Source organism: Myiozetetes cayanensis, unplaced genomic scaffold, assembly GCF_022539395.1.
Source record: "Myiozetetes cayanensis isolate MyiCay16 unplaced genomic scaffold, myiCay2020 scf19, whole genome shotgun sequence".
NCBI classification, from domain to species: Eukaryota; Metazoa; Chordata; class Aves; order Passeriformes; family Tyrannidae; genus Myiozetetes; species Myiozetetes cayanensis.
In genome coordinates, this window is record NW_026087400.1 from 3,141,701 (window position 1) to 3,166,692 (window position 24,992).

At 54.7% G+C, this 24,992-nt stretch overlaps 2 protein-coding genes across 3 annotated transcripts; both read right to left on the bottom strand.

Annotated features, from left to right (window-relative positions):
* Positions 1-412: 412 nt before the first annotated feature.
* On the bottom strand, positions 413-15,244 carry TM9SF4 (transmembrane 9 superfamily member 4). Of its 2 annotated transcripts, none has more exons than XM_050313477.1 (18): positions 15,155-15,244; positions 11,192-11,305; positions 9,568-9,667; positions 9,074-9,242; positions 8,864-8,993; positions 8,332-8,455; positions 7,385-7,503; positions 7,160-7,271; positions 6,617-6,687; positions 6,069-6,201; positions 5,510-5,591; positions 5,343-5,418; positions 4,920-5,003; positions 4,548-4,723; positions 4,150-4,213; positions 3,494-3,613; positions 2,864-2,953; positions 413-2,496 (listed from the first exon to the last, which is right to left on the bottom strand). In XM_050313477.1, exons 1-18 carry the CDS (start codon positions 15,242-15,244, stop codon positions 2,347-2,349), a joined length of 2,004 nt encoding a protein of 667 aa, XP_050169434.1. In that variant the 3' UTR covers positions 413-2,346. The 2 variants fall into 2 exon arrangements, with proteins under 2 accessions (XP_050169434.1, XP_050169435.1); XM_050313478.1 differs by lacking the exon at positions 15,155-15,244 and adding an exon at positions 14,452-14,693.
* A 505-nt stretch (positions 15,245-15,749) lies between these two features.
* HCK (HCK proto-oncogene, Src family tyrosine kinase) lies at positions 15,750-24,590 on the bottom strand. Its single transcript, XM_050313960.1, has 13 exons — positions 24,519-24,590; positions 23,062-23,191; positions 22,605-22,647; positions 22,232-22,331; positions 21,985-22,083; positions 21,738-21,841; positions 21,180-21,329; positions 20,733-20,885; positions 20,239-20,421; positions 19,737-19,813; positions 17,956-18,109; positions 17,586-17,717; positions 15,750-16,987 (listed from the first exon to the last, which is right to left on the bottom strand). The coding sequence occupies exons 2-13, from the start codon at positions 23,188-23,190 to the stop codon at positions 16,785-16,787; spliced, it is 1,527 nt and encodes a 508-aa protein (XP_050169917.1). The 5' UTR covers position 23,191; positions 24,519-24,590; the 3' UTR covers positions 15,750-16,784.
* Positions 24,591-24,992: the final 402 nt, after the last annotated feature.

Below are 24,992 nucleotides of genomic sequence, written 5' to 3' on the forward strand. Positions count from 1 at the left end.
AGGAAATGGCAGCTCCCTTCTGAGCTGTCCTCTCACCTCTGCTGCTCTAAAGCACCATTTTATCTGTCCAGCACTGCCACCCAACAGTCCTGCTGCTCTTCCCATCACACATCAAACAACGGATCTCACACGAGAGACAGCTGCTCAAAGGATCTTACCCTGCAGCACATCCAAATGCCTCAACCGGCGGCATAATTACAATACATGACAGCATTCAGGACATGCCACACTGGGAGAAACTTACTGCTCAGTCAAGTTTACCAGGAGAAAAATACTGCAAAGAAAACTGAAGTATTCCAAGCTCTGCTTTTGTCTGAAGCCGCACGTCACAGACCACGTGGGTGTCGAACAGGCCAAGTGTTACAAAAGGAAATTCTCCAGAGGTGGCTTAGGAGAACCCAGGAGAGCAGGATGACAGGACAATGGCAGATTTATTTACAATAGGGCACAAAGAATACATACATTAATTAAAAATTACAAAGAATACAGAGAAAACAGTTCAGGAAAGGGAGAGAAATCAATGCTGGCTGAGCCTCTCCACTGGGGCAGGGGCAGAAGAAAAAAAAAGAGGAAGAAAAAAAAAAAATCAATCAAAATTTCAGAAAAGGACCTGAAATCAGAACTGACACAGGACTCCACAGCACAGCTGGCTCACACATCCCCTGCTCCCTTTTTCCATCCATGATTCCTGGCTGATTGGACTTTGGCATGATGAGCAAGGCTGACGGGAAAGGACACGGGCCCTTGTGTGGACCTGGTGGAAACTTATGACAATTAGGGTTAAAAAGAGCCCCAAAGCCCTCAAGGGTGCACATCAGTGCTGGGAGCAGGGAGGGCTTTGGACAGTTCTGGGTAGGAAGAGTGTGACCTGTGGCAGCTGGTCATCGGGAGACCTTAATACAAGAAGCAAAACTTTCTTAGATCTCACTGAAAAACCTCTCCCCTGTAGCCCTGACTGAATCCAGCTAGCCTGGGGATGTAGAGAGTCTGCACTGCAATGTGGAACCTTTTTACTGATAAACATCATTGAAGTGACCAAAATAAAAAACAACTTTAACCTCTTTTAAAAGAAGAGCTTCCCAAGGGCCAATTCAGGCATCAAGCCATGTGAAAAGAGCCCACATCAGCTGTCCTGGAGGGCTTGCACTGGTTTTTGTGGAGAAGAACAAAGTACAGCTTAGGGGACTACGCTTTTCCTGTTCCCTGGAGGTAGAGAATTTCAGAGGAGGAGCAGAGAGCAGTGAGGGTGGCTGGAGAGGGGGCCAGCAGGGAGACAGCCCCACTCTCAGGCCATGGGCAAGCTCCACAGGGCCACCTGCTCTGTGCCCAGCCCCTTCAGCACGGCCTGCACGCCCCTGGGGCAGCTCAGGCCCAGCACTGCCTCAGATTGCTTGGCACTAACGCCGCAGCACCGCAGCCGTCCCTCCATCTCTCCGCAGGCTCCGCGTGATCCCAGCGGCGTTCCCAGGATGGAGCCCACCCTGTTTCCTCATGCATATGGAGCAGAGCCATTGACAGAACAAACCCTGATCGGTACCTCAGGCGTCCTTCCAGTCCTGTATTCCAGCACAACCATGGAGGTTATATCCTATCCTGCCTTCTGAAGGAGAGGCAATCCCACCCTCCTCCCCTCAGCCCTTCCAGCAGAGGCACCCGCAGCGGCCCGTGCTCTCCGAGGCTGGAGGGAGGGAGCGGCGATGCCGAGGCTTGCAGTTGTCAAGCTCTCTCAGGGTGAAATTGCACTTCCCAGGCTCCAAATGGCACCTCCAGCAAATTGTAAACGAGCCGAAGCCAGGACTTCGGTGGTCGGAGCACGCCGGACCTCCCGCTGGGCGAGCGTTTGGCTCCGGTTATTTTGCCATAGTCAAGCTCCCTCTTCTGTGCAGACACGAAGGCAGGAGAAAAACCCAGTCTGATGCTCGTCTGAAGAGTCTCCCTGAATCCTAGAGCACCCCAGGGGCTGGAAGAAAACGTTTTCACAAGTGTTTCCACTGCTGTTTCAAATCCATTCGTCATCAACATAAAAAAAAAAGGATGAATTAGCAAAAAGGGGGTTTTACTTATACAGAGGGATATTTCTCTGCTAAAAAAAAACTCCCTCAAATATGGAACAGGATAATAAAATGTAAGGTATCTACAGACCCCTTTTCCCCCAGAAGTAGCCCAGAATCCATGTACACTGTGCCAAAAGTTACATTCCAAATCGAAGAGTTAATTATTTCTCTCCTCTCTCTCTCTCTCCCACTGGATTTCGTTTCCTTAAAAAGAGCTGGGAGAAGATGTCCACGTCACTCCCGGGAGGACACGCGTTCGGAGGCGCCTGATCCCTGCTGGGGCTCTGCAGCTTCAGTCGATCTTCACGGCGGCGTAGATTTTCCGGACGAACATGTAGGCTGCGTAGAAGCCGATGGTGCCCGTGAGGAGCCAGAAGGACAGGACCATGAGGGCGGTGTAGCCAAAGTACAGCAAGGAGGGAATGAACTCAACAATATCCAGCTGAAACAGAAGAGGAGGGGAGAAAACAAAATGAGCAACATAACGCACAGAGGTGACAAGAGTCCAGAGCAACGGCCTCTGCAAGGGGACCTTTGTGCCAAAGGGAGGATTTGTTGTCATCCAACTGAACAGATTCCCTTCGAGGTGGGATTGGGAATGCTGCTCTGCACACAGGTGATGTGGGCAGGGACCCAGGGCACCTACAGCCTCCTCTCCCCTCTGGCAGGGCTGTCAGCACTGCTGGCTGCTCAGCTGCCTTGGGCTGACACGGGACAGACCAGGACTCTGCAGTCCCATTATTTCCTTTCCCGAATCCCCCAGTCTTCCCCAGAAAGGCAGCACTTTCATACAGGAGGAATAACAATACCTTGTTCACAAAGTAGAATACAGCATAGATCAGCACATAGAAGGCAGATCCTCCTGACACCAGGAAGGTCCTCCACCACCAGCGATAATCCTGATAGGATAAAGAGCCTCATTATCCCACAGGCTTCCTTCTCCTGTGGGATAATAATCCTTCTCCTGTCTCAGGGGAGCTGTGACCATTCCAGGACAGGGAGAATATCATACATTTTCCTTCAAAGGAAACCCACAATTTGGGGTGGGGAACTGTTTTGTCACAAAAGGGTCTCCAGACCAAGAGGACAGGAAGCTGACAGTGAAGCAAAGCCAGGTCACGCTCACAGTACTTGGATGTGGCTCACCTCTGGCTCTGCATTTGTTTTTGTATGTGCATGGAATGAACCAGTTTCTTTGAGAAGAGATGTCTGCAGAAAACACCTTTCACCCAGCAGAATTCCTGGTATGAAACCACAGTTCCCAGCCTAACAGATAATCCAGGAGCTTCAATTCCTCTTGAAGCCAAGAGGTGTTGGGAGCAATCCCACCCGTGAAGCTGGGCCACACTAATTTCTGCTGAGCAGCAGCAGCATGACCTGTGTGCTTTTCCAGGAGCAAGTACCCTGAGCCACCCAATCTGCAAACATGGAAATCTCACCTCAGCACAGAGCTGGAAGTACACCATGACAATGCTGATCTGGGAGCAGGATACCACCAGAATTATAAACACCAGGAAGAGAAAGCCGAAAAGGTAATAGAACTGGTTCTCCCAGATTGCCTGAAACAAAGACACAGCAGGAATTTGCTTCTGTGCTACTGTGATCAATCAGTGAACATGGGACTAACTTCTGGCAGCCAACCAAGGGAAAATGAGGAGCCCCTCAGCCTCATGTAGATGAAAACACAGATCTGATGTGTCTCACAACATCACTTCAGAGGATTCAGGTTGCAAAAAGGTGCACAAGGACAGCTCTGAGGTAGCTTGTTCATTCCCTCACACCTCCCAAGCAATGGAACAGCAAATTACTCCCTGTCCATACAAGGTGAAAAATGGGCAACAGCTGAAATAGTGACTGTCTTAAGACCAGGACCCCTCCTTGACGTAATGTTACAGTAAATTTCATCTTTAGCACAATCTTTCAAATCACCAGTCCCACAGCTCTCTCTGGAAACTACCGAATGGCCTGGAGGGAACAGCTATCCCCCTTCACTGAGTACAGGAATAGGACACTGCTCCAGTGGAAGCCCCTTCCCTTTCAAAAGCTTTGGCATGAGAGGAATCCTATTCAGGAGCAAAGTGGGTTAAATGCTTACACTGAAAATGAAGAACAGTTCGATGAACATGGCTCCGAAAGGCAGGATACCAGCCATGAGGATCCTACAGAGCCAGAAACAAAAACCATAAGCAGCACAATAAAACTGTTCAGACATTAAAAATTCCTTGTAACCACACAGCACACGCTCCAGAGGCTCTACAGCTCCAGATTACTAAAATAAATTTCACAGGCAACAGCACAGCTGCTCCCACTGCTGAGCACATACCACTGCTACGAGCACCCCCCATACCACGTCCAAATTACCAATATTGTCTCAAGGAACCCCATCTGCCATCTGTCCATGTCCAGAGACCAGCAGAAAGTCATGTTCAGCAACCCAAGGGGACAAAGGGGAGGGGATTAACTCACCGTATTTCCCAGACATTCATCACTCACCCCACGAATTTATTCATGTACCACCTCTGCTCTGGGATCTGCCTGGGAATCTGATTTGTCCGGACAGGATTGTCGTATGGCTGCTTGCGAAATCCGAAGTAGTAACCCAAGTAGACCAAGGGCAAGGAGATCCCAAACCACATGCAGAGCAAGGCCACCATGGTAGGGAAAGGCACCTGGAATTACAAGAGTCACAGAAGTGAGGCCGACAGCTCACCTGCCCAGGAGACTGATGTCATCAGCCAGGCCAACCCTCCAGTCACCCACTGCAAGGACACCCACATTTGGAAAGGTCTGGGAAGACAAGTAAGGCCCTGTCAGCCCACTAACCCCCTCCTACCCAGCAGGCCCCAGGCTGAGGGTGGTACCTACCGCACCAGAGGAGTGTTTCCCCCAGATGAAACAGTTCAGGACGAAGCAGATGCCGAAGACGACGCCCGGGTACAGGGTCGCTGTCTGCAAGAGCAACCACAGCACAAGAGAAGACACATGACTCCATCAGCCAAATGTTCCTCTGTAATGAGCCCATGGCTGGGATAAGGCACATGTGGAGTAGTGTCCCTTTTTCTACAGCATGAGGACACAACTGGGCTGGTGGAGGATCTTGGACAATCCTCTCTGTTCTAGTACGCACTCTGGTGTTTGCCCTTTTCTGTAGAGCTACAGGGACTCAACCCAGAGCAAACCTGAAGCACAGCCAGGCTGTGTCCAGCTGCCACAAACATGTGTGGAGCTTATCCACAGATCCTGCTATCAGCAAACCTGGATAAACAGCACAGAACATCCAAGACTCACACAAAAGGCTCCCTTCTTCCACCGATGGCCTTTCAGAGTCCGGTATAAGCGGCCAGCAAAGAATCCACCAAAAACCCTGGACAGAAACAAGCCAAGACAAAGAGAATGAGCTGTTGCTGCTGGGGAGGTGCAGGACAGCACTGGAGGGAAGCCCTGGAGGCACCTACCCCATGAACATGAAGAGGAAGCAGGCAGTTGTCATCAGCGCGCCCCGGCTCGAAGGCGACAGCATCCCCAGCATAGCAACAACTGCAGAGGGAAACAGGACAAGGAACAGCAGCTCTGAGGTACATGAGACAGGGGCCTGTCCCATCCACAGGCCACAGCTGCTGGAGTCTCTGCACAGGCCTCATTTCCTTCACAGCATAACACATCCACAGCCTCCAGCACTGGCCAGAGAGGAAGCTTTGATCTCAGCTACAGACCATGCCTCAGCCTCGGCTTCCCCAGGGATGGGAGCAGGTGCAGCTCAGCAGGCAAGGCACACCTGTGCAAAAGTCTCTCAGCCCAGTGTCACCCAGGGCTCACAGCTTGGCAACACAAATTATAATCACACAGAGCTGCCTTCAGCTGGGAAATGCCATCGGGCAGCTCAGCAACGCCGAGCCCGGGCCAAAGGAAGCAGCTTTATGGGCCTCAGTCCAGCCCAAGTGAGCACAGGGTGAAGACAAACACCCTCAGGCATCATCCTTACTACAGCCACCCCATGCAGCACGTGCCACTTACAGATGACAATCAGGATCATACAGAAGAGCTGAATTCCAGAACCCAGGAGAGAGCTGAGGATCATAGGATACTGGGGAGGCCTGAAGACATCCCCATGCACAAGTTTCCAACCGGATTCCTCCATGGTATCTTCCTGTAGCAACAACAGAAAAAGATGGTTAGTTAGATATGATATGCCAGAGGAAACTGAAGTCCTATCACAGCCAGACTAAGAGGGTAACTTCCCTGGATGCAGCTCTTCTCCAGGATTTTACCCTCTAGCCAAGAAACTTCTTTCCTCTTGGGCTTAGAACAGCTGAGACCTGAACTGCCAGTGCCAGGGCACACATTTCCAGAGCTGTCTGCAGTCATTACTCAGGTCTGAGGACATCTGAACTGGCAATGTACACTGACAACCAGAGATGTGTGACAGCACGACAGAACAGCCCCTCCCATGGCCAGGGCTCAGAGCAAAACAGGGGCAAGAGAAGAGACTCTGCACAAGAGGTCCCTCCTGGTCTGTGCTTCCCTCCCTCCCTGATCCCAGCCCCATAAACACAAACACATACAATGTCATCTTCCTTGTTGTAGTTGGCGATGTCCTTGCGCAGGGTCCGGATGATGATCATGCTGAGAATCCCTGAAAACAAGCACAAACTGTGTTCAGCTCAGAGGCTCCTACATGGCTGTGGCTGCTCTCACACTGTGCAACTACACGCTGTTCTGTCTGGGAGAGGAGGCCTTGAGTCATCAGCAAAGACAGAAACAAAACCCCAGGGAGTAGGGGAGGCAGCATTCCAGCAGGAGCAGGGCACTGTGGCTTTCCTGTGGTTTTTTTTGTTTTGTTTTTTTTTTTCTTTTAATTTAAATATAAACATGCAAGATGTGCATTCACCACACACTCCCTCAGTGACCCCAGCCAGGCAGATAACTGCCTGACCCCACAGGGCACTGTCTGAACCGGGAGGTTTTAAGTGCTGAGTTTGGTTTCCTGCCCCGTCTGCCCAGGTCCAGACGTGGCCTCATCCTCCTCGAGCCACCTGCAGCTGAGATTCAAAGCAAATTCCCTGCAGATATCGGTAAAGCCCTCCCCACCCCACACATCCACTCACCTGAAAGGAAAAACACGACCACAACTGAGTTGATGATGGAAAACCAGTGGATCTGCACGTCACTCATGGTCAGGTACGTGTCCCAGCGGGAAGCCCACTTGATGTCACTTTCCTGAAAGAACAGGAGCAGTTCTTCTCACATCAGCACATTCCCAATGGCTTCCACAACACCTGTGACACACACCTGGAGCGTCACTGCCAGGCAGCTCTGCAGTACTGCCTTACCTCCCAGTGCACAGAGTAGGTGAAGAGCAACTGGTTCTCTTTAGTGGGATCTATTTCCTGAGGGGCAGAACCCGTGGCTTCGGGCAGGGTACACATGCTCTTCTCATCAGCCTTCAAGTCTGTAAGGGAAAACACGGCACACACAGTCAGCCCTTCCCTCAGGCACCACCTCTCCCACGGAGCATCACCCTTAGGGCACTGGGCTGCAGTGATTCCAGGTACTGTGGGGAAGCACTCGCTGCTTGCTCACCTGCTCTGCAGTTTGCAAAACTATTCTCCTGACCAGCAGTGGAGCACGATTAACAAACTTTCAGGAAAGCTATGCACAGGGCTCTCCTTAACTGGAAGGATAAAAGCCTTCAGAGGTTCTGAAGCCAAGGATCTAGACCATGAACAAATCCTCTATTCCACATGACATGCTGAGAAAAAAAGACCTCTGCAGCAGAGCCTGCTCTGCCAGAGGAGAGCTGCACAGGGGTGATACACACCATAAGAAATTGCCCTTTGAGACCCTTCTCTGACATAGGAATGTTTTTCCCCTAACCATTATTTTTAAACTTCAGTCCCCCTGGACCAGTTCCAACCATCCTGTGTGTCCCTGGACAAGCACGCAGTGTCCCAGTCAGGGAGATCAGCACCACAACAAGAGCTACATGCCAGGCATGCCTCATCATCATGCCAGATGATACAGTGCAAAAAAATGCAACCCCAAAACCTCAAACTCAGATCTTTTTACAGGAAATGATTTTTCCATGGATTGCATTTCAAGGATAGCTCTCTATTGTTGGTACTTCCTTAAAAACAAAGGGGTTTATTCTCACAATTCGGACTCCTTCATTTCTGTGCCCTGTAAAGCAACAACTGGCACCCTGATACATCAGTGACATCCACCTCTTGTTCCTACAGGAGACTCTTCCCCCTTGCTCCCCTCCCCAAGAGTCTCTTACCTTCTAGTTTAATGCTCTGGGGAATCACCTCAAAGCGCACCACCCTATAGGTGTGCTCCTGGCTCTCTTCCACATCCTCTCTGTGGTAGTAAAGGATGAAGGAGAGGTGGTTGTGCAGGTAGAACTGAAAGAGTGACATGAAATAAAGCATCAGCATCCCAGGGCAGGAACAGGCAAAGCTGAGAAGCAACAGCTGCAGAAAACAGCTCCAGTGAGGAAAACTAAAGACACTCCAGCATCAGAGATCAGCCAGCCTTGGGGGCAAAGTGCCTTTGCTCTGCTGAGGGGAAGCCACTGCATGAGCATGTATAAAGTTACACAGTGAGAAAAAGGAAGGACTCCTGGCTATCGCACCAACAGTCCAGCACCCATCCCCTGCTTCCCACGAGAGACCCCTCTCTCATATTTCCACTCTTTATAAAACCTTTAGGTCGCATTCCCAATTCTGATACTCTCTGGCAGACCTCTAACACCCTCTGGCAGACACCCAGATCTCCTCCAGGCACCCTCAGACAGCACCTCAATGCTCTACCTTGTTACCGTCCATAAACCCAAGCCTATATCCGTGCTCGAACTGCACATCCTTCTCCTTCTTCTTCTCCTCTTCCTCACGATTGGAATAAAACTCCAGCCGTGTTGCCACAGGGAGGTTATCAGCAATGCTGAAAACACAGATTTCAGATCAAATTTGTCCACAGCACCAAACCCCCTCTGACACAAACCCACGCCAGAGGTGACTCACAGGTGGACGTAGTAATCCTCCCTGATGCGCTCGGCGATCAGCTTGCTCTGCTCCACTGTCAGAACGACTGGCTTGTTGGGAAAGTTACACAGAACCTCACATTTCTTCTCCACGTTCATGGAAACCTGGAAAGGCGTATTTACAATTCGGTCCCCACGAAGAACCTCGCCTGGAAAACAGGAAAACAGGGGCAGTGTTGGAGACAGCCAGGCTTCCTGCCATCTGGAGGGACCACAGCAATTCTCCTTTGCTACCAAGGATCAGACTGAAGGACAGTTTAGCTACTTTATTGGAAGTATCAATCACCACTTATGAAGCAGGTTACATGCCCGCCTTCAGGAAAGGCAAACCCCTGTTTGCAAACAGCCAGCACACAGTGAATCAGAGGAACCACGTTCTCCTCACAGCTCAGCAGAGGTGACACTTCCATTTGCTTTTAGCCCTGTAAACACCCCTCCCCAAGCTGTGGACTGTGCTGTCTGACAGGTACACACCGAGGTTCTCAGCCTTGTAGGTTATCTTGCTGGGCTGGCAGAAGGGCAGTGAGTAGTACTCGTAGGGCAGCTGGGTCCGGGAGCTGGTCAGCTTCACAGCCTGCGGGAAGAATGGAAGGATCATCCCCAGGAAAGGACTCAAGATCATTTCCTGGCCCCTCGGACACAGCCAGAAGCCAACAATTGAACTTCAAGACCATAAAGCTCACTTTTGGAAGACACTACTACTAATATTTAAAATAAGATGTTCCTGAGAGACCCCTGGCTCGCTTCCCTTTTGCACCATTCCCAGCTGTACATTCCCTACATTACGATTTAGTAGAAATTCATTCACAGAGAAACACTGGTGGTTTTATGAATTCATGTCCCAGTAGAGTCCTAAGAGCTCAAAAAAGATTCAAGAATCGCAACTCATACAAGGTTTCCTCAAAAAAAAAAAAAAAAGAAAAATTCATGTCCCACTGGACTTCCTGGGCCCTGTCTGGCCTCAAGGGCTATGAAGAGTTCAGCAATTTTAATCCTGCAAGGAAAGCCAGAGAGCCATCAGACTGGGGAGAAAGAGGGTTGGTGACAAACCCCAAACATTCCCAGAGAGTTCCCACAAATCACAGGGCACAAGGGAAGTGCAGAGACACACCACAATAGCCAAGGCCACAGTTGCTCCAAAAAACAGAACTGTTCTGCAACACAGCCAAGCTCCTTTATTGGAAGAGCACTGGCAAACACACTGGCTTGCCTTAGCACTTGAGGGAGCATTTGGCTCCTGAAATCCCTTTGAGAACAGCCATTCCAATACCCCCTTCTTCTGGGAAGCTTACTGTAGCCACAGGCAAGTCTCATTTGCTTAAAAATAGCCTGTGTCTGGCAGCCTGTGGCCAAAGAGAAAAGTGTGCTGTGCTCCATGTGGGAGTAGCCAACCTCAGCAGCCCCAAGGGTGCTGGATTTGCTGAGACAGAGGCCACAGCTTTAGAAAAATAAATGAAATGGGCAATAAATCGCTGATGTCTGGGTGGGTGTAGCAGCTCTTGTTCAGCACCAGCAATGCTGCGTGGAAACAGCTCCCAGCAAGGCTGGGCTCTAAGATCTGCAAGGCTCAAGGACAAGCACCTCCACTTGGGAAGGGCCTATCATAGATTTCCCTGGTCCTGAAGACACAGCACGAGCAAACCAGGTAGAAGAGAAAATTAAGAAGGTCTGATTCAAACCACTACTTTATTCCATAGCTCACTATGAAGCACTTTGAGAGTCAGTATAATGCTGGAGAAACTACATTCACTTCAAAGCCACAGTGAAAAAGGGGCTCTTTTCCCACATGGAGCAACATCTCAGGGACTTTGGTGCAACTGCTGAAGGAATTTGGTAGAAGATATCAGGGCAAGAACAAGAATCATGTTGGGAACTGAGTGTAAGATGAGGACAGTGACTACTTGAGGGTTGTCCCAACCACCTGACTCGACTGCTGTGAAACAGAGAAAATATCTGACCCCAACATTTTAGCAACAGGACCCCCAAATTTGACTTTCCAGCCCCCCTTAGCTGCTATGATATAAAAAAGAAAAAAAAAACAAACCAAAAGACAAAGTACCCCAAATCAAACAGATCAACAGCACCAAGTCCATCCTACCTTTATTTCTACGGGATCATTGCGGTGGAAGTTGATAGGAGCCACCCCAGGTACATAGAACGAGTCTGTACCGTGCAGCAACAACAGCAAGACCAGCATATACCTTAGCCTTTCCTGAAAAAAAGGAGAAGGAGCAGTAAAATATAACAGAAAAGGCAGGAACAACATTAGAGATGGGCAACAACACTGGAACCGTTCACCCCAGATATTAGAAAGGCTGCACCGTCAGGTGATCGAACAGAAACTAAACTCCCAAAAGCAATTTGTAGCTTTGTTCTGCGACCCTCACCAGGTCACTTTCTGCTCTGGGTGTCTCTGCCTCTTCATCTGCAATTAGGAAAATTCTGGCTCTGCTCAACCACAAGAAAAATGCAGTTTTTAGCTGCACCACGGGGCACTGAGCAGGCCATTACCTGACTTTTCTGCTCCCACCCATCTGAGCTCCCTACGTTGGAAAACTCCATGGATTAGTAGAGAAGAACCCAGATCCAACCAGCAGCAGCAAACCCTTAATTTATCACACCTTGCTGCCTCCTCAGCCCTTCCCATCACCTCAGGTGACCCAGCTTTGGCACGGGCAGGGAGGCTGTGAAATGAAAATTGAGCTTTAAAGAGTATTAGCCAGCAGCAGCTTGCCTGGATTAACACATCAGCTCTGGTGTAATCTCACAGCACTACTACCTTCACCCCCTCCTCCCAAACTCCCTGCTGGAGTTGTACCAGCACCACTGGAAAACCACACAAAACCCAGAGCTTGGTTTGGGACAACTCTTGAGCTAAAAATATATATAAAAAAAAAAAATCTGTGTTTGTTGCCCCCACACCCCTTCTTCTTCATCACCTCCCTTATTCTGAGGTGAGGAAAGTATGTTTGGATCAGACACCAGCAAGAGCCAACAGAGCATCCAGAATTACTGGAACTCGACAGGATGAAAAAAAAAAAGCCATAAATAGTGGTGGGGTTAAAATCTAAAATGTATTTAAAATGCAATTGCTAGGCACCTACAGAAAATGTTAGTACTAAATCATCAGATACACATGGCCTTTCAGCACCTGAAGGGAGCCTAAAACAAAGATTGAGAGAGACTGTTTTGACAAGAGCAGGACAAGGACGAATGGCTTCAAACTGACAGAGATTAGGTTTAGATTAGGCATTAGGATGAAATTTTTAATTAATTACTTCATTGAGGGTGGTGAGGCCCTGGCACAGGTTGCCCAGAGAAGGTGTGGCTGCCCCATCCCTGGGACTGTCCAAGGCCAGGTTGGACAGGGCTGGGAGCAACTTGGGCTAGGGAAAGGTGTCCCTGCCCATGGCAGGGGGTTGGAGTGAGATGAGCTTTAAGGTCCCTTCCAACCCAAACCATCCTGTGATTCTGTGATCTTTTATGTTGCTACTTGCAAACCAAAACCATTCTGGTGCCACCCTTGCCCCAGAGGGCTTGGAGGTGACAAGACCAGGACAGAACTTCAGCAGGAGGCACGTGAGCACATAGAATATGACATTTTTGATGACAAAAATTTTGCAGACATCAGGCTCTTTGCACACAGATGACGATGATGATGACTCAGGCACCACCAGGCAACAGAAAAGACAAGAGGGCGACTCTGGAAAGCTGTGCCAGGAAAGAACAGTTGGTGGCAAGGCATGGGAATCCTGCTATGGAACAGGTGGGGGAGCTCTGGAAGTGAAATTTGAAGGAAATACCCGGTGCAGGTTCCTGAGCTGGCAGAGCACAGGGAAGCTGATGCTGGGGCTCTTTCCTATCAGGACCTGACAGATGTGCTTCACCTTCTCCAAACGAAGGCATCAGCTCCAGCCATGGCAACAAGGACACCACCCAAAACATCTGTGTCACTCATGGACCTGGCCAGGTGATAATCTCACCTGGGGGATGTCTGGAAGCCGAGTTCTCTCCTAGGCAAGGTCAGAACTTCCAGAATGGAGCTCTGCTTTTGTTCAGTGGTGGAGCCCTGGTGAGGCCCCAACTTCCAGCAGACAGGACACAAACCTTTGCAGCCCTAACCAGTGTTTCAAAACACATGCACCAAACAGGCTTGCATCCCAGGTGCCAGGAAATCACATAACGAAGCAACAAGTAGCACAACAAACAGGCACAACTCCAGACTGAGAAAAACCCAGCTGCACGTGGGCAAAAATAGTTTGGACTGACTAAGCCTGGTTATTTTCCCATATGCAGACATGCAGATAGACCCTCTCTTAGGAGAATAAGATCTAAATAAGAGAAATAATTGCAGAAGCAAAATGACCCCCTCTTGTCCCCCAAATCACTGCTCAGACTGAAAAGATCCATCACAAGCAAAAATCCTACAGGAGGAAAGCAACCCCCTGTCTTAAAAAGGGGGAAAAAAACCGAATTTATTTCAAATGTCCCTATATTCTGTCTGCACACAGGCCCCTGACAGGAGCCACACTCTGAATTCTCTCTCCCACAGGCAGAACATACCCTGGGGAAATCATGGCACGAGCCCAGGCAAAGCAGGTCGCTCTGGGAGCAGCTGGCACGGGGCAGGCAGGACCCTGCCAGAGCTGCCAGCACAGCTCACCCACCACCCCCACGGCTCTGCCCATCCCACACAGCCCAGCACACCCGAGGGCAGCTTCCTCAAGTCTGTGGGATCTCTCCAAAAGATACTCAAAACACATTCCTGTAACCAACTTCAGAACAAAGCACTCGGCTGTAAGAAGCAACTCAAACCTTCCCTGCAGCAACTCTAACAGTATTTCCTGCCCTGTTCATGCACAAACCCTCTCCAAGAAGGCGCTCCTGGATAATTACCACTGAGACCTGGGATTTGCAGACAACTCCAGCACACAGTTTCTTTAATTTATCCCACTCAGAAAGGCTTAAACAACGCTGCCGCTTTCTGTGAATGCACAGAAGGTTCAGGAGCCACGCTGCCTCAACAGAGGAATTATTCACTAAGCCCCAGCCTGACCCAGCAGGGTGAGACCCCACAAGGTGCAGTTATCACCACACACGTGGAATGTGGTGACAGAACGGGAGGAAAGGCATTTGTGGGACGAAAAGAAAAATCCACCAAAGGTCTCTTACGCGTGCAACCTTCATTCTGCCCTCAGGCACCTCAACAGGACACTCACAGTGCTAAAGGCACTCTCTCCATGAGTCACCTCACACCCCAGCCCCGGCCAGCAGCGACCTTTGTATCAGCACACATCCTTTACCCACACTCATGGAAATATCCTTCTGCAAAAGCCATGAGAAAATCCATTTTACTACCACAAGACTCCAAGGCAGGTAAGTAACGTCCCAGCAGCTCATTTTCTCCTCTGTGAGATGGAACTGATGCTCAGCTACCTTTCCAAAGTCCCATCAGGAACACCTGCAGCTCTGCAAGGATTCAGGGAATAATTCAATGATAATAACAGGGATGCTGGGACGAGGGGAAGGCGAAGGGGTTGCTCACGCCCCGGCCCGGCAATTACCACTGAACACCTGTGAAAATCACACACAGCGCAACAGCCGCTTTGCTTGGCACCAGCACCGGGTCCAGGGCGACGCCTTCCTTCCAGAGAGCGGCACAGCGAGGGAAAGGGAATGGGAATGGGAATAGGAAAGAAGCGCCGGTGCTCCCTGCAACCCGCAACGCCCCGGCCCGGCCCCTCCTGCCCAGACCCGCGACACGGTGCCAAATTTGCCGCCGCGGGAGAACGGCACCGGCGGGGCAGGGACCCGCCCCGCTCCTCCGGGCCCCGAGCGGCGGCCGGAGCTCTGCCCTGCGCCGGTGACACCGCCGGGAGACGCGGCACAGCCGCAAGGCCCCGGGCGGCACCGGGGAGCCTCCCGCGGACAGCGGCCGGGCCCGTGACCCTCCCGGAGCCTCCCGGAGCGCCCTCCCCGCGCCCCGCGGCGGGGCCGGTGTCGGTGCGGGCGGGGGCCCGCGGTCGGGACGCGGGGCCGGGCCGGGCCCCCCCGCACTCACCATCGCCGCCGACGCCGCCATCTTGCATCCACGTGTCGGCGCTGGCGTCACCGGAAGCGGCGCGGGGTTGGCCGCGGGGCCGATCGCCATGGCGACCGCGGCGGCCGGGCAGGGCCGCGCCGGGACGGTGCTCTGCGCTCCGCCGGGGCCGCGCCCGCCTCAGCCCGGCCCCGCCCTGCTTGATGGGGCGGGGCGGGGGTCGTCGCTCAGTGCCCAGCGGGTCTCCGGCCCCGCGGAGCCGGTCGGGGATGGGGGGCGCCCTTCGCCGCCATGTTTGCTGAGGGCAGGAGCCTTGGCGTTGGGGGGTGGGCGGGCACGACGCCGCCGCGGCCATGTTTGGTGCGGGCGGGGCCGGGGCCGGGCCGTTCCGAACCACCCGGTCCGACCCCGCCGGTCCCGGAGCACGGGACAGCTCCGAGGGGCGCTCCGGACCCTCCCGAGCTTGGGGCCCGCTCCGAGGGCTGCTCCGGGCCTGGAAGGGTCTGCTCTGCGGACCCCAACTTCCCCCATCCACGTCCCCCAACTTTGTCCCATCCTCGTCCCCCCGTGTGCTCCGGAGCGGGAGGAACGGCCAGGAGAGGAGAGGTTGATAAATAGTTTATTGGTTACGAAAAGGAGCTCACAAAGCAGATAGAAAAGAGCTGAAGCGTCTCCATTTGCCTCTTGGTATCGAAAATATAATCACAGGCCCCGATGTCCCTGCTGTAAGAGGTACAGGGCTATTTAAAAATAATACATTGCTTCCTTCTTTTCCCCAAATAACCTGTCATTAAATACTAAAAATAAACAACAACACTGAGTGAGTGTGCAGGGAGCACCGGGCCCTTGCTGACACTGCAAATACCCCAGCAGACATCAAATCCTGCCTGGGAGCTTTGCCATGGGGGAGAGGGCTCCTTGGGCCATGGGTTTGGGCTGCAGAGGTTTCTCCCAAGGCAAGCAGAGGGGGATCCATCCAGGGACAGCCTGGAGATGCTGTCTGTCTGTCTGCCCACCCTCCTGCACAGCCTCACCAAACCTGTGCTCTGCATGGGGGGGTGGGGGGTGCTGTGAAAATACTGAGGAAGGAAACCCAGGAGGGAGAGAGCAGGACACGTGTCTGTGACACTTGACATCCAAACCCCGGGATCGACATCCAGACCCCCGGATCCTGCGCTAAGTCTAATGTGCTGCATCCCCCGGGAATGCCCCGGGATCTCTGGGACACGAAGGGACCAGCTGGGGCACAGGCACTTCAGGGCATTTCACCGGGGCCAGCGCAGCCAAAGCACCTGGAGAATGGCACGATAGGATCTCAGGGGAATTTTAAAAAAATACTAATCTGGGATTTTTAATTTGTAGCAGAAGCAGGGCCAACCCCATCCCTGCCTCTCCTCCTGCAACCACTGTCCAGCCGGCACATCCCTCGGGCACTCAGGCTCCTGGGAAAGGCACAAGATACAGCCACACATCGCCACATCGCTCCTCTCTCCATCCATCCCGAGCACGGCTCCCTCCTGCTCTGCTTCCTGGGCCACAGTGTATCCTGGGGAGATCCAGGGCCAGGCTGGCAGGGGAAGCAGGGCACGGGTGGGATGTGAAGAGCAGGGCGTGTGTGGTCACCGGCAGTGTCTGCCCCGAGCGTCCCGCGCTAGGGCTGCTGCTGGTACTGGCTCTCTGTGGCAGTGAAGAAATCCTCCAGAATGCTCTGTGTGTACTCGAAGGTGGGACGGTCCTCGGGCCTGCTCTTCCAGCACCTCATCATGAGGTCGTAGAGCTCCTCGGGGCAGTTCTCCGTGCGTGGCATCCGGTACCCGCGCTCCAGCGCCCGGATCACCTCCACGTTCGACATCCCTGGAGAAACGGGGATGGGGGGGGGGGAATTGTGAATACCACACAGGTGGATTTCTTTAAGAGGCATGCAAACCCCACTCCCAAACCCGCTCACCCCGTGGGCAGTGTCACCAGGAAGGAAAAAGAGCGGTTAGAGGGGCTGGGAAGGGGGAACTGCTGCTCCGGGTCAGGGAAATGTGGACAAACGAGGTGCTGGGTTAGCTGTGGCGTGGAGCTTTGTACCCCAGAGCAGGTGGGGTTTATAATCACTTTGTATAAATTTAAAAAGAAAAAATAAAGGCTCCACGTCTCCTTGTTCTGAGTCTCTAATGAGCAATTGCTTCCAATGGAAACAGGTCAGTGTGGGGGCAGAGCTGCTCCTCAGAAGAGCCATTTGTGCAGATCCTTCACGGCCCATTTGTAGCAGCATTTACAGAGTAATTTCCCGTTGAAAAAGATACCAAAGTAACAATTAGTATAAAATAGAGTGTGGTCCCTACTGATAAGGGCTTACAGAGGTTTCCCATGGTGCTGGAGGAGCTTGGATGCCATGGGTGGGGCCCAGAAAGTGGAGTGTGTCTTTTGGAACCAGATTAGAGGTGGCATTTCACCTCCTTACCTGGATAAGGGGTGCGCCCATAGGTAATGATCTCTGTCAGGAGGATCCCAAAGGACCAGACATCAGATTTTATAGAGAAAGATCCGTAGTTGATGGCTTCTGGTGCAGTCCATTTAATGGGAAACTTGGCACCTGGACAAAGAGATACAACAGGAAACATGAACTCGGACCCAAGTGCCGAGAAATGGGTGGTGAAATTTGGGGAACAAGAAACAAACAGAAGAGGAGGAAGTCAAGTAATGCAAATGAGAGGAGCTTCCCTCCTCTGCCCACATACCCAGCACGCCCCTTCCTGGGGTAGGTGCCACGTTGGTCAGTGGCTCTGAGGGATCCCCACAACCCTTCACCCCCCAGCAGCTCTCCCCCCCACCTTCCCGGGCCGTGTACTCGCTGTCCTCGATGACCCTGGCCAGCCCGAAGTCTGCGATCTTGCACACCAGCACTGCTGACACCAGGATGTTGGCAGCTCTCAGGTCTCTGTGGATGTAGTTCCTCTTCTCAATGAAAGCCATTCCTTCTGCAATCTGCCACAGGGGAACGAGGGAAATGCAAAGAGGCTGCTTGAAATAACACACCCCACACGGCGCTGAAGAAGTCAACAGCTTCTGGGCAGCGCTCGGAAAGGGGTGAGAGGGGGCTGAGCCACAGCAGGAGATGGATGTCCCATCTCTGGAAGTGTCCAAGTCCAGGTTGGACGGGGCTTGGAGCAACCTGGTCTAGTGGAAGGTGCCCTACCCATGGCAAGGGGGTGGAATGAGATGAGCTCCAAAGTCCCTTCCAACCCAAACCATTCCGCGGGACCAGGTCCTGCGTGGGAGCCTCGCTCCAAGCAGGGAGTCCCTTGCAGGAGGGGCTGGGGTTTGGGTGACCAGCACAACATGACACCTTCAAGCTGCTGTGGGAGAAAGGCCTTGAGAACTGACACCCAGCGAGCTCCTGTGCTCACGAGCAGGTGACTGTGGGTCTCTGCAGGGCAACACTTAACCACTTCATCCACAGCCGTGCGGATGTGGAGACAAGCATATCACTCTCTGCTCAGGGAAGATGTGAGGCCAATCTCCAAACACATCCACAATGCCTCGAGGGAAGCAGGGAGTCAACTGTCCCCCCTACACAAAGGGATATCAAACGGACTATGATTGCTGCAGCAAGGGTTTGCATCGCAGAGCTTCCCTGGCCAGGGCAGAAAACCACAGGGGTGGCTCTCCTGGGTAGGGTGGGGAGATGCCTGGGGTCTGTGAAGAGTCAGCCCTGCCTGGGAGCGATGTGGCTGTCCTGGCCCCCGACAATCCCCCCCCACCTCCATCCTCAGACGTCTCTGCACTCAGTGTGTGCATCTGTCAGCCCTGATCATGCAGAGGTGACCTGGTGTGTGCACAACCAACCCCTAAATTTGTGCCAAGTTACCCCATGCCTGGATGTGACCAGCATCCAGAAGGTGAAGGGGCTGGAGGGGACAGCCAGAGGAGACACTCCCCACTTTCCCACCACACCAGCACAAGCCAGCCCAGCGTGAGGTGCAGCTCTCACACAGCTCTCCCCACAAAATACAGAAGTAAACAGGCAGTGCAAGAGCGGAAGGATCATTTCCATGACCACAGCTGCAGTTCCACCACAGTGACTCAGCCCCAGCACAGTGCAAGGCTGCTGCCTGCTCATGGCAGCACATCAGCCTCTGCGCCCCAGTGCTGCTCCCAGCAGCTCCTCAGAGCTGTGGGCCAAGCTGGGGGTTGGCATGACCCAGCTTGCTGGGAACAGATGGTGTGCAGGAGTGCACAGCTGATGCACAGACCCCGGCACAGCCCGCTCCAGCAGCCAGTGACCTGGTCTAAACCCCAAGGGTCTGGGCTCCCATCTTGGCTTTCCTGTTGATCAGGTGCCTCTGAGAAATATTTCATCGAGGTACCAAGCTCAGCTCAGAGGGTCCCTGGATTCAGCCCTCAGTGGGGGGCACTGGAGAAGCAGCAGGGACTCAGGGGTTGTACAAATGGTTGCACATTTGGAACGAGGTGTATAACAGCAAATTCTGCTGTGTTCAAAATCAGGCCCTGAAAATATCCCTGAGATAATTATCCCTGAGTCCTCCTGCGTTCATCCTTCTCAGGGGCACAAGGGGGAGCAGGAGCCAGGGAAGGTCCTCTCCTTTCTCACCTGGGCAGAGAAGTCGATCAGCTTCGGGAGCGGCAGCCTGTTCCCCTCATTGCTCTTCAGGAAATCCAGCAAGCTCCCTGCAGACAGGGAATAGTGCCAGGGCTGATGGCTCATCTGGACCCTGCATCCATCCTCCACAGGCTCCAGGGAGCCAAGCAGGACAAGGGGACTCAGGAAACACATTTGATCCCCCACCCTGCTCCCATGGAATGGGCCAAGGTGCGAGCACTGCTGCAGGTTCCTTCCTGCCTTGCTGAGTGTTCCTCCTCATCTGTCCCCTGTCAGGGGTCCCTCCTCTCCCAGCGCTGTCACCACATCCCCCCACCCAGCACCCTTCCCTGGAGCACTCAGGCACACAGTGGCAGGAGCTGGACCTGCTCCCAGTGGCCCTGGAGTTGGTGCAGAGCCCGGGGGTGCAGGATTGCTCCTGCACCATCCCAGGGCACCCGGGTGCTGCCACCTGGCCTGGCCCACAGGCACCGCTCGGGGATGAGGGTGGCACCTTTCTCCATGAACTCTGTGATGATGTAGATGGGCTCCTCCCTGGTCACCACCGCGTGCAGCTTCACCAGCTTGTCGTGCTGCAGCGTCTTCATCAGGTTCGCCTCCTCCAGGAAGGCGTCCACGGACATGCTGCCCGGCTTCATCGTCTTCACTGCCACCTTGGTGTGCTTGTTGTAGGTAGCTGGGGGGGTGGCACAACAGACCATTCCCAGGCTGCACTGGGAGCGCTGGGTTTTGGAGTCAAAACCCCCGGCCCTGCAGACGTAGCTGCTGTGTGAGGGCTGGAGACTGTGCACAGCCCAGAGCTGTCTCCACACACCCAGCCCCGAGCAGCCTCTGCATTAAAGCAAGGTCACCTCTGTGTCCCCCCTGCTCCTCTCCCCTCTCTACCTCTTTCATCCCACCATCCCTCCACCTCCTCTCCCATCCCTCACCCTTCCTCCTTCACCGTCACCTTCATCTTCCTCCCAGCTGCCTCCCCCTCAGTCTCACCCATCCACACTTCTCCAAACTGCCCAGCTCCCAGCTTCTTCTCCAGCCTCAGTGACTCCCGAGGGATCTCCCAGGCATCCTTCTCCCAGGGCTTCTGCGGTTTGGGCACGTGGCAGGGGTGGGTGAGCTTCTGGCACAGCCCGTCGCTCTGACCTGCAGGGAGCAGCCAGGACCATCAGCTGGCCCGTCTCACCGGCCTCACCGTGCTTCAAGGGGGAGTCCGTGGACATTCAGGGACACCAACACCACAGCTATGACAGCCAGCAAGCCACAGCACCAGGAGGAGGGCTGGGAATCCCTGCATGTCACAGCCAGAGCCACAGCAGAAGCCCAGCGGTGTCAGGCAGGAGCCCCTCAGCATCTGCACACCCCTGTCTGCCTGGTGACTGCCTGGCTCAGGGACAAAACCCCATCTGTGATGGTGGGGCTGGGAGTGCCAGGGCTCACCCTGGTAGTGCTGGACCAGCTCCTGCAGCGTGTTGAAGTTGTTGCGTGGGGAGATGTAGAAGCCCCCGCTGTCCAGGGTCCGGATCTTGTAATGCTTCACTGCACCGCTCTGCATCACGTCCCCGTCCCGCACCGACAGCGAGTAGGAGCCTGGATGGGGAGGGGTGAGCTGGCAGCCCCCACAGGGACATATCCCAGCTGTGCCCAGACATCCCATGCTCCTGGCACTCACGGAGCCAGCAGCACCCATCCCACCGTGCTGCCACCACCCCTTCAGCCCCAGGCCAGCTACAGATGTGCCCTGAACACCCAAAGCATCCTCAGCACCCAAAGCAGCCTCAAAGAGGCACATCCCCCTGTCCCTGCCACGGGGCTCAGACATGTGGCAGCACCGTGGGCTCTTGCAAGGACATGGGCCCCCCAGTCCCTGCCTGCAGCACAGCAGAGCCCCCCGGGCTGGGGAGGGATCTCCCGAGCTCCTCTGCCCGGCAAATGTGGGTGAGGGAGGCTCCTTGGGCAGGTGTTCCCCACCACTGAGCTGCAGACACCCCTCTGCACCTTTGGTTGTCTCGCTGTCCCGTATCATGAAGGACCCGATCGTGTTCCCGGGGCCAAGGAGCTGCCGCTCCGCGTCCTTCCGGCTGATGCCTTTGAAAAACCACCTGCAGCAGAACCAAAGGAACCAAGGGACGCTGCTGGTGTGGGGCAGGGCTGGGGGCAGGACAGGGGTCAGAATAGAGACAGTTGAGGTGAGGGAGCGTAGCACCCTGTGGGACCAGGATCTGCCACAGAGGGATGGACTCACTCCTCTGTCTCCAGGGAATCAGCTCGGGCAACGTAATTGCTGGGGATGAAGCCTTCGTGTCCCGTCACCAGAGACCGTGCTTGCCACCAGGCCCCTGACCTGTGACAGAAACATCGTTGGGTTGGCTCATGGCACCTGGCACTGGGCACCAGCAGCTCCTCCAGGGGCCAAGTTCCAGAAAAAAACCCTGACAGGGCCATGTAAACCTTCAGGAAACCCTAGGTGGGGGAATGCCAGCAACACTTACTCCTCCAGCACCTTCAGCCGCTCTCCTTTCTGGAAGCTGAGGTCCCCAGCGTTCATCGCCTCGTAGTCGTAGAGTGCCAGCACCACATTGTCCCCCAAGCCTGCAGCAAGGGAGGCTCCCTGGGCACCCCTCCCCATGCTGGGATGGGTGCCTGGCCACTCCTGCATGAACACTGGCCAGGACATTGGCATGGACATTGGCCAGGACCCCCGCAGCACCCAATCTTCATCGTGTCACGTATGGCCTTTGAGGGGGCCCAGAGCTCCCATCCCCCCAGGATCAGCAGTGTTCCCTCCAGGCTGGAGAGGACCTGGTCATGCTGCCCCCACATGCTCCCACCTCCTGCATCCCCTTGCAGCCCCCTTGTACCTACCATCCTCAGGCAGGGGCACAGCCACACTGGGGACATGATTGTTCTGGAAAGTGGGACAAAACCAGAGAGTGACATTGCAGGTGGCAGAGATCTGTTTCCCATGGGGGTCTTGGCCCCCAACAGCAGTGGCAGGGACAGGAGGACACCCAAAGGGCATCACCAGTGCCACCTGACACAACAACCTACACAGCACCAGTATCTCCATCCCTTCCCAACACCTTAGTTTTTCTCTACCTTTCTCCATAATTCCTGGATTCCCATCAGGTCCACTCTGTGCTTTGTTCCAGTGTGGCCTGGGCTCCCACCCCACAGCCAAGTCCTTGTCCCAGTGCACAGGCACTGCCAGTACCTGCAGCTGGCCCTGCTGTCAGTGCTGGCAGCTCTGTGGAGGAGAGGGCTGAGCCCCCCGTGATGGCTCTGCCCTGAACCCCTGGCTCACTCAACAGCTCCCACTCACCCTCCTGTTGGCGGCCGTGGGGTCCCTCACATAGTGGCCTTGTTGGATGCTGGGACTGGGGTCAGGGTCAGGATCAGTTTTTATCGTCTTCTCTTGGACACCAGCAGCCTTCGACCTCACACAGCCCATGCTGCAGCCGAGGGAGGGGAAGTGAGGCCATTGCGACAGAGGTGAAAGCCCCGCTCCAGCCCCGCTCCAGCCCCGTTCTGTCACAGCAGGCCAATTTTGGGCAGACAACAGCAGCTACCATGGAGCAGCTTCCCGGCCCTTCCCTGATCCAGGACAGGCTGCAGCCACCGGGCACCGTGGCAGCAGAGAGCCACTTGGTGTCTTCTGCAAAAGTGGGGCCCTCATCACGGTGGTCTCCCACACAGCTCAGGGCTCCCCACACAGCACTGCTGGTGCCTGTGGCCCCCCCATCACCACGGGTCTCTGCTCCCCACCACGCTCCCCTGCTCTCTGCTGGGTGGAGCCGCCTCAAAGAGCCAGCCCAGGGTGAAGGCAAATGCTCAACTTGCTCCAGCTCCCCAGGAAATTCAGTGGGAAAAATATGCTGCAAAAAGCAGCAATAGTGGGAAACCCCTCACAAATGAACTTCCCTTGACCGGAGAGACCTGGGTGCAGAGAAAGGAGAAGGTGCTGGTGACGGCAGTGAAGGAGGAAGCTCAGGGCTGAGCCCTCGATGGGCACAGCACAGTTGCACTTCCAAGACTCTCCAGGGACATCACTGTCACCTCAACACCCCATTCCTCATCCTTCCCCGTGTGCCAAAGCCCAGGGCAGAGCAGGAGCAGTGGTGGCAGCCGTGAAGCTCGTCCCCCTCACTGGGCACAGGCTCTGGACTGTGCCAGGTCCATCTTGGCATACCCACACGGCACCTGGGTTAAACTCAGCCGTGCCCCACATGGTGCCATGGCCAGTGCTTGCTCTGTTTGTCCCACACAGGGTCAGGGCATCATGAAACAACCACCTCCGAGGGTTCAAGGGTCCTGCTGGCACCCAGTCTGCACCAGCCGTGTGGCCATGTCAATCCCACTGGCTCCTGTGCCATAGCTGGCATTCCTGGTGTATCCCACCAACGAGAGCCATGTCCCACGGCCTGTGCAATGTCCCCAGTTACTGGACCAGGTTGGATGTGAGTGCCCATGACCCCAGGAGAACGGCTGCCCGCAGCCCCCTGCCCTTGCTGCCCCATGCCCTCGGTCGGGGAGGGCAGCAACAGGTCCTCGACAGACCCCGCAAGGCCACTAAAAGGAACCCCCTCGTCGGGGCTACGCCGTGCCCAGCCGGGCCCCGCTGGATTCCCTGCCATCGCCCCATTCCTATCACCCAGGGGCTGCCGCTCTGAGCGGGACCGTCCCGGCGCAGGGACGGACCCACCGGGCTGCCCGTGCCCGGTCGCGGGGCTCCTCCGCCCTGTCCCGCCGCCCTCGGGGCTCCGCTCCCCGAGCTCTTACCTCTGCCGCCGTCCCGGGGCACGTCCCCGTCCCGCTCCCAGTGCCGGTCCCGCAGCCCGGGCTGCCTCCGCCGCTCCGCTCTGCCCGGCTGTGCTCCCACCTCCCCCCTAAGACCGCGCCCCTCACGGAACGGCCCCGCCCCGACTCCGCCGGTGCTGCCGGACGGGGCAGATGATGCCGATTCCTCCTGTACCGTGGTGGGAGCGGGGACCCCCCCTTTCCCACGCACCGCAAGGACATCCCAGCCTCTCGTGACCCCGCTGTCCTTGGGTCTCCCCGACGGGTGTCAGAGCCCTTCTCTCCACCCACTGCCCCCGGGACGCTGTGAGGGTTTAGGTCCCGGCACTCCAGAGTAGCCCCCGGGATGTTTCCTAGCCTGGTGCGGGGACGTGGGGGGCATGGGTGGAGCACAGACCACGGAGTGAGCCTGGGTCTTCATCCCCAGGAAGAAGAAAAGACACCCCTGAGCATCCC

What these genes read in the sequence shown, in the direction of transcription:
- TM9SF4 (XM_050313477.1), bottom strand. Translation starts at nt 15,244, where the DNA reads ATGGCGATCGGCCCCGCGGCCAACCCCGCGCCGCTTCCGGTGACGCCA. An exon ending in ACAACAAGGAAGATGACATT is followed by an intron (nt 6,202 to 6,616) that starts GTATGTGTTTGT and finishes TTGTTGCTACAG; the next exon opens with GAAGATACCATGGAGGAATC. An exon ending in TATTCTACTTTGTGAACAAG is followed by an intron (nt 2,497 to 2,863) that starts GTATTGTTATTC and finishes CTTCTGTTTCAG; the next exon opens with CTGGATATTGTTGAGTTCAT.
- HCK (XM_050313960.1), bottom strand. Translation starts at nt 23,190, where the DNA reads ATGGGCTGTGTGAGGTCGAAGGCTGCTGGTGTCCAAGAGAAGACGATA. An exon ending in GCTGGTCCAGCACTACCAGG is followed by an intron (nt 20,886 to 21,179) that starts GTGAGCCCTGGC and finishes TGCTCCCTGCAG; the next exon opens with GTCAGAGCGACGGGCTGTGC. An exon ending in GTTTGGAGAAGTGTGGATGG is followed by an intron (nt 20,422 to 20,732) that starts GTGAGACTGAGG and finishes CCACCCCCCCAG; the next exon opens with CTACCTACAACAAGCACACC.